The following is an 8,712-nucleotide window of genomic DNA, read 5'->3' on the forward strand; positions in this document are numbered from 1 at the left end:
ATGGAACTCAGATGTATGTCGGGGAATAACATTTAACATGGGTTAAGTATTTTTAAAAGATTACAATATATTGTTTCAATGTGGAAGAGAAGCAAGAGTAGGCCCCTTGTATCCTGTCACTCAATGAGATCATAATGATCTTTTTGCTCAGGGACATTTAAGTTCCCTTGATTCCCTTAACATTAAAATATGATTCATGACTTTCCGAATCACCAAATTTCTTCTCATCTACATCTTACACTGTCAACACTTACTTTGAGACTGTGACACCTTGCTCTAGACACCACAGCCAAGAGAAACATCATCTTGGATCCATCATCCAAGTTCCATAAAAGTTTTGTGCATTTCAATGAGATCATTTCTACATTCTTCTTATTCTTGGATGTTGTTTATTCTCTTTTCACACAACAAATCTCCAACTACAGGTAGCTCATGGCTCTCATTCTGGGCAGAAGGAAAAGTTCAATGCAGTGATTACATTGAAATTGCCTTCCATTTAAATTAATGCACGGAAAATAGGAGTAGCTACCATTGGTGGTGTTGAATGTAACCTGCACAGGTTATTTCTGAGTATTCACTTGGCTAATGTTTTCCTTCTAAGCAATACAGACAAAATAAAACTGTAAAAGCATGCCCTACCATCCTTGCTCTCAATGATGTCATGGACAGATCCACCATCAGTACTGTTCCCACTCTCTGAAGTCGCTGAATACCGTTCTGTAGAATCCAGCTGAAACTGACAACAAGACCACAAAACCAATGTTACGTCTGTACATGGCTATGGCACAATTTTAAATGGTGTCAAATGGACAGGTTTCTGGAAGAAATTAATTAAATGAGGAGGTTGATCTCTGGTGCACTGATACCAATCTCAAATGTAGGGCTTTGTCCAAACATTGTGAGCATTTTAAGTTTTAATTTCTGTTGTAGAAGTCCAACATGCTCTGCCATTGGAAGATTCACCTGCAGATCTGTGGCTTGCCAACAGGGTAACTGCTAGCAGGTTTCTTCAACCATGGTGATTGAATAAACCTGATGGAGACTTGCAGAACTACATCCTTGATGACTGAAGGCAGAAATGTAAATGAGATCAAAGCAATGCTCTGATTGAGAGGTTAACTGATAGAATAAAGAAGTAAATTGAAAAACAGAAAAAAATAGTACTTTGTTCAGAGGGAGTGAGACCACATTGACTTTAAAAAGTTTTGTAGGCAGGAAGGAATTAAGCAAGTATGGGGCCTAGAGCATATGTTATAATGGGGCCCTAAATTTAAAAAATACACATAAATATTAAAACATTTAGTTGTTTAAAAGAGAGAACGAAAAGGGCAAGTAAGACACCAAATACCAGGGGAAACTAAATTCAGACGAGAGAGTACGTTTAGTACCTTAATATTTTAAGGTGTAACCTACTTTCCTAACTTACATCTATGTGGTCCTGGAGAAACGCCATTTCATCTCTACCATGTGAGAACGTTATGAACGATAAATAAAAGTGACTTGACTTGAGATCATTGCAAACGCAGCCAGCAGCCTTGCGCATTTTTTGAATGGATACAAACTTACGTGGGCGTCGGTGACTTGACGACGTGGGTCCTCCGGCTTTCTGGCAGCTCGGAGAAAATCTGCTGTGGTCTTTTCTAAACACAGCAGCATACAAACAAGCATGCTATTTTTTTTTCCCCCCTAAATGGAGTGAGGGGGTACACATGCCCTTTGAGTTTATCAAGACGGATAAATTGTTTTCCCTTAGGGGATTGTGTAATTTTTAGCTGCTTTGAAACAAGTGAGGGGAGTGAGAGAGGTAATTAGAACGCAACTCATCCAATTAAATTCCATTTTTTTTTCTTTTGCAAGTATTCATTTGTGTGGAATCTCAATGATACCCCTTCAAAACAATTAAACTTATCCTTAATAAAATGATGCTAGCTTTCTCAGATCATTATATATTCAGAGATTACGTTCATCAAGATTGTAATAATTTTTGCTACTACCTCTTTAAACTTTCATATTTCCCATCAATCTACCCCTCAAACCCAAACAGCCATTATGCAACACTGATAGTATTACTTACACGGAGGTATCCATTTCAAATGTCAAAAGTAACAAAACTACAATTTAAAAGTTATATTTTCTAAATTTGGCATGTGGAAAATTTGTTGATGATACTGGAAATGCCTACTTCATGCAGAAGTTCATGCTCAATGCTCATCAGAGTGAGATTGTTAAATCTATTTTGACTCCTGGTGCTACTTAGTTCATTTTTAATCCTGTTCAGTTTTGAATATGAGCGTTCTCCACTGCACCGGGTGACAATGAGTGACAAATAGATGCTCAAGGCAATTTTGAAAAAAGATTCCAAAGATAAAAGATGGTCAGTTATCAAACTGTAACTCTACAAGGCTGTCAACACTTTACAACTTTGTTTGGTGCCAATAATGAGAAGTGAAATCAGTTTTAAGCAGTTCAGGCAACTGCACAAAGTCTTCACCGAGACTTTCTTCCAGATATGATTTGGTGGCCTCTTTACGATCTCTTCAGATGTAAATGACTATAACTGATGAAGGAATCCAAATACACCATTCAATTTTTGATCAGTTTCGACAGGGAAAAAAAGCACGCTATCAATCAATAATGGTAAGAAATGTTCAGCTTTTAAACTTCTGAGGCGGCCTCTGTGAGTCAACAAGTGGGGACCAAGAGCGCTGGAACCACTGAAATTATCATACGTGCGACTTCGCTTGTGCTCTCTTCAGGTTTGTTGATAATCTTCACATTCAGAAAGATCCTTGGCTTTTCGCTCAATGTCTGAAAAACTAGACCGCATGCAAGGATTCATAGAATGCACAAGTGGTGTTCAAGTCTTGGCCCAAAGATTGCAAAGAAGCCCTTGTCATTTGAAAACGCTGTATCTTGCAATATGACCATTATTCCTGTTTCCAACTTCATCGTGGTTGAAAGTTGTCCACGATTTTGTTGTTAACACTGCCTCCTGATCATTGTTTCTTGAAAATTCATCCAAGACTTGTTTTAATGCAGAAAAGCTGTGTAAAAAATGCTTTTGTTGCATCTGCAAGAGCTGACCACTTGGTACCTTTTCACAACGGGCAAATGAGCACCAAATAACGCAGCAGGAAGGAGATCCGACTGATTGAAACAGAAAAATAATGTGTGCTGGCTTCCCACAAATTCAAAGAAAGTTAATGCTTCTTGTCAACATTCAGCAGGCACATTTTCCAACCAAATATAGTGAATGTGTAAAACTCATTCACCTCTAATTCGTGTGGCTGGCCTTGTCATAACTTTGACCGCTGCAGTCTTTTAGATCAATGACACTTTCCTTTAAAAAATGTCAAGTAAGCTGTTCAGCATGATGATCTTCCAGATCCAAAAACTTCACAAATCTTTCAACTGGTCCAGACGGCAAAAACATAGCGCACAGTCACAGTCAGCTGGTCCACATTAGGTACTGCGTATCCAGTGAAACAGAATTTCTTCGCAGATAATGTGATGCAGTATGCTGGATCCAATCAGATTGATGAATTCCCCTCCCCCCCTCACGTGTTGTTTTAGATAGGTATGATTTATGTCCTCTTCCTTTGTTTGCTCTGCCAGAAAAAGGACAAACTTGGCCAGTAATTCTAACAACCCCCAAGTAATTTCCATCATGAGGAGAGCCAACGATTTTATCACTACCACGAATGAAACGAAAGGCCTCGTTCTGCTAAACACTTTACAACTTCCATTATTCGCTCTCGAAGTGTGCGCCGATACTTTCTCCAGTTCTTTCACAACCTTCTTGTTTTTGTGCACCAACGGTGAAATTAAAGCTTGTTCACATGTGGAACTTTCTTCACGCCGACGTAATAGATTGCTCGCATTTTTCCCGTCACGAAACCCTCCCCCTTCAGTAAACTTTGACGAACACCCTGAAGTCATAACCTTGCTGGGGAAAGAGTAGGCTTGCTTTGCTTTCTGAATAGCATAATCAATTTCTTGCAGGTTGCTTGTTTGTAGGTTTATGAACATGTGCGAAATAAAGCTTCTGACAGTGCCGAGGTTTCTTTTCATTGTCATACAATCGCATGGATGAAGAGGAGTCACTGTTAGGACGTTGACATTCATCTCTTCCCTTATTCACTATTCGCATCATCTAGATTGTTTTGCCATCTTGATGCCTCACCTTTCGGCGGGCAGCAACCTCCTTTGAAGAAGACCGCAGAGCCCTCCTCACTGACAAAAGACAAAGGAGGGAAAAACCCAACACCCAACCCCAACCCACCAATTTTCCCTTGCAACCGCTGCAACCGTGTCTCCCTGTCCCGCATTGGACTTGTCAGCCACCAACGAGCCTGCAGCTGACGTGGACATTACCCCTCCATAAATCTTCATCCGCGAAGCCAAGCCAAAGAAGAGAAATATCATTAAAGTACTAGTTCTTTTCACTTGTTCTTTCACATTCAATGGATGCTACTTGTTTGCCTTCTGCTGCACTAATACTAAGTGGTTCCGATATTTCCAGCTTCAGCTATTATACCACCATCACCAGGAACATCAAAATATTCTGCCAACTTGCATGCTTTTGATATCATAAGTTGGTCTCTTCTCTCATTTTCTTCCTTCGCTTTATGTTTTACACCTCCAGAGGCATAATGATGTCCAGTATCCCCAGCTCTACTGCTCATTGCTACCTGCACTGGGCAGCTCTCCCAAAAGACCTGTAAATGAAACCAGCCAGCTGACTGAGAGCCCGAGGCTTGTTTTCACCGTGCAGCTCAGGAGCATTTCCGTTTCCATTTTGGTTTTCATCTTTGTGCAGTGGCTATGAGATACCACAATCCCATTAATTACTGCGTTAATAACCCCAATTAAAGGCGATAATTGGCTAAAATCACTAGTTGAAGGTGAGCGATTTTAGTCAATTGTCACCTTTAATCGGGGTTATTAACACAGTAATTAGCCCTTTTCCCACTGGCATCCCGGTTAATTGGCCGTGCAGTGTCCTGGGATAGGAAGCCATGTGTGCCGTTTCTACTGGGCCACCTTTAACTGGGACACGGACTGTTTTCCCACTGAACACACCCATCCCCGGGGATCAGAGAGTCTACCTTGCAATGGAATGGAATGGATGGAAGTTGTCCTTTTTCCACTGGTTTAATCAGCATCCCAGTGTCACCTGACGCCGGGGATATGAGCAGGGGTCGAGGCCGTCAATCCCCAGAGCGATTTGACGTCATGTGATACCACGCTGATTGTTTTCCTTTTCCACTGGACCCTTAACCAGTTAGTTCCCCTGGGACAAGGGGCCTATGGAAAAGGGACTAATGGGAGTGTGGTATCTCATAGCTGCTACACAATAATGAAAATGAAAATGTTTAAATTAAACACACAGCCATTCGTAAAAGTTGAAGGCAGTATAGTACATAAAGTGATGGAGCAAGTCAGTAAGCGCAGTAACTGTGCGAAACAGTTACCATAGAGCAAACATTTAGCGTGGGGCCCTTGAAAATATGAGCCCCATGGCATATGCTACTTTTGCTACTACATTAATGTGGCCCTGTTTGTAGGATGAGAAATCATTCTATCCCCATCATTTCTGATTGCATTAATGTTTTAGCCACCTTGACCAGAGAATGAGGGCAAGAATAGTGAGATCACACCATTACAGACATAGAACAGTAAAGCACAGGCACAAGCCTTTCAACCCACATGTCTGCACTGAGCAGGATGTCCAAGTCAAATGAATGCTGCTTGCACTCACCTGATAGCTATCCCTCCACCCCTTAATATTCATGTGCATGTCTGGAAGCTTCTAAATGTTATTATTGTGCTTGTTCCAGGCACTGACCACTCTGAACTCATTCAAGCAAAAACACAGGGAGAGGCATCTTCTCTAACATTTTGATAAGCTTCTGATGGGTCTCTGGCTCAAAGGGCTGGATGATCTACGCTTATTTCTTATGTACTAGAATAAAATTGGAATCCGCCATGGCCATCTTCAGTATCCAGTTGCATGTCATTTCAACTCCCCTTCCCTTTCCCACATTGACGTCTCTCATTAGCCTTCTTTGCTGACCCAGTAAAGCTAAAGAAAAACAGCACCTGATCTTCTGCCAGGGTAGTCTACCACCCAATGATATGGACATTGGATTTTCCAGTTTCAGGTACCTGTGTTCCTTCCCTACTGGCACATCAGGTCTCTCGTCCTTTTTCCATTCCCTCCACCCACACCATTCCCTAGATCCATTAGCCACACTTATCTTGTTAGACTATAAGACTTAGGAGCACAATTAGGCCATTCAGCCCCTCGGGTCAGTTCTACCATTCAAATCACGGCTCATGTATTTTTTTCTTTTCAACGCCATTCTCTCTCTTTCTTGCCATAACTTTTGAGGCCCTTTACAAATCAGGAACTGATCTACCTCTTGTTCCATCTGTTGATCACTAATCACACTTAAACCATCTGTGTTTTTTTTTTCTCTTGGCTTACACTTCCTCTCCTTTCACTCAATGTTGCCATCTGCCCACCAGCTTTCCCTGATCTGGTTCCACATCACTTACAACCTCCGTCTCTCCCGTTCTCCCTGCCCATGTATTGGCTAACTTCTCTCCACACTTGCAATCCCCTGATGCGTGCTCTCAACCTGAAATATGACTATCCCTTTGACACTGCAGATTAATCTTGATTCACTGGATTGACTCTTCAAATTAATAATTGCTTTTTGATTAAATGTTGGGACTAAACTGCTTTAATTTTAGAAGAATGAGAGGTGATCGCAATGAAATATAAAGGATTCTGCAAGGTTGTGAATGAGAGGATATTTCCTTGGAAATTGGAATCCAGATACATTAAAACCCCCTGTAATCAGGAATTCAAGCAACTGGCAAGAAGATTGTGGAAATTAAATTGGTAAAAAATATAGAAGTTTAAAATTAGCTCACCTTGCCGTTAGTTCACCAATCACACAACGCACAATCTTAAGCAACTGGAAATTTCACTTATCTGCCATCTACCAATCCCCATAGGTGCTGGATACACAAGGGGTTTTACTGTATAAGGGGTGAAGTCTCAGTATGAATAATCGTTTCTTTAAGACTGAAATGAGGAAGGACATCTTCTTTCAGGATTGTGACTCTATGCAGTTTTCTACCCCAAAGAAATGTGGATCCCACATCCTATCATATGTACTCCAGTAAACAATATCACATTTTCCCAGATTACGTGCCATATTTTTATTCTTCATTTATCTATATACGCAGAACATTTGTGTTCACCGTACAATTTAATTTTCTATCTCCTTAAATCAGACTTAGATGCAATACACTCTTGACCTGACAACTAAATTATTAGAGTTAACTCTACACAGCTGAGGTCCTAGCATTGATCCCCATGCGAAGTTACCATAAAGCCAATCGATTTATTCCCATTCTCTAGCCTCCATCAGTCAACTAAACCCCTATCCATGCCATTATATCACCCTCAATGCATATTCTAACCTTGGAAATACCTCTTGGAAATCTAGAATGCACTCCACCCACTGGTTTCCCATTCTCCACCTCCAGCCTCAGGGGGAGAAAAAGTATGGTCAACATCTCCACCTTATTAGAAAATTTCTTTTTCATAAAACCTGTTGACCTGCCTTGCATATTTTGCCCACTTCTTAACAGGGGATTCCATCTTTTCTGACAAAAGGATGTCCGGTTACTTGGCCTATGTGTTTTTTTTTTCTTAAATAGTCATTTTACATCTTCTGGAAGTTTTAATGAATCTAGATCAGCCATTCTCCAGGGTGCTACATGGCCTCTGGGGTCCCAAGCACATTTAATGGGGTCCACAGACTGAAATCATAAAATATTGGGTTTTTTATGCAGTCAATAGGAGAGAATTACAGAAGAAACCAACTAAACTTGACTGTTTCACAGGGAAGGGGGCCCATAAACTTTGAGCAAAGTCCTAAGGGGGCCATAGCCAGAGTTTAGAATGGCTGATCTGGAGAATTTAAAAGATCATGATCCCCTTTTCTAGTAATGTTTGTTTTAAGTCTGTCTTCCGTTCTGGATGACCCGTCATATCTCGGAATGGACGCATGTCGGGGAATTGCCCTACCTGTGATACTGAAGACTAAAAAATTCAATTTCCTTCCATTCTCTATCTCCAAATCCTTCTCATTCTCTCTGTGGCCGCGGACCCTGAGCACCCTGCGGAATCTACTGGCCCCTAAAATCTGTCTGACTGTCAGAATATTGAGCAACAGAATCAGAAAAAAAAGGGACCAAGGGCAACTCTTGTGAGACATTGGCCACCTGCCAACATGGTGGCAACTATAGATAGGCCCGATTTTCACTGTAATCGTGCAAGTTTTATAATTAAGATTTTTTTTTTAAAAATTCAGTCGTATGTGTGGATGTACGCAAGTCGCATAAGCACCTGTAAAGGCAAAGAACAGTAAATAGGAAGGTCAGTGCAAGTAGAAAGTAATGACTCACCCTTTGGCCATGACTGCGGGAATGCTCAAGGGCTACGTGATTTCCATCAGGAAAGGTTTCACCTTGAATTTTGCTGATTTCCTGAATGACCTGCAATGAGCAGAAAAAATGCAGAAGAATGATGACTATAAAGAATCTGCAGGAGCAACTCGGCGGGTCGAGAAGCATCAGTGGGAGGAAAAAAAGAGAATGGTCAACATTCCTGGCTGATGTCCTCCAGATTGA

The 8,712-nt window shown here is 41.0% G+C and overlaps 1 protein-coding gene across 5 annotated transcripts in view; it reads right to left on the bottom strand.

The window, feature by feature from the left end:
- Positions 1–8,712, bottom strand: part of afap1l2 (actin filament associated protein 1-like 2) — a 194,351-nt gene that overhangs the window by 27,036 nt on the left and 158,603 nt on the right. For all 5 annotated transcript variants that reach the window (XM_069899994.1, XM_069899995.1, XM_069899996.1 and 2 more), the window contains 2 exons: positions 8,488–8,577; positions 640–736 (listed from right to left, as the gene is read on the bottom strand). In XM_069899994.1, the coding sequence (XP_069756095.1) occupies positions 640–736; positions 8,488–8,577 (187 nt within the window). The remainder of the gene's footprint in view (positions 1–639; positions 737–8,487; positions 8,578–8,712) is intronic.

Source organism: Narcine bancroftii, chromosome 10 (assembly GCF_036971445.1).
Source record: "Narcine bancroftii isolate sNarBan1 chromosome 10, sNarBan1.hap1, whole genome shotgun sequence".
Taxonomy (NCBI): Eukaryota; Metazoa; Chordata; class Chondrichthyes; order Torpediniformes; family Narcinidae; genus Narcine; species Narcine bancroftii.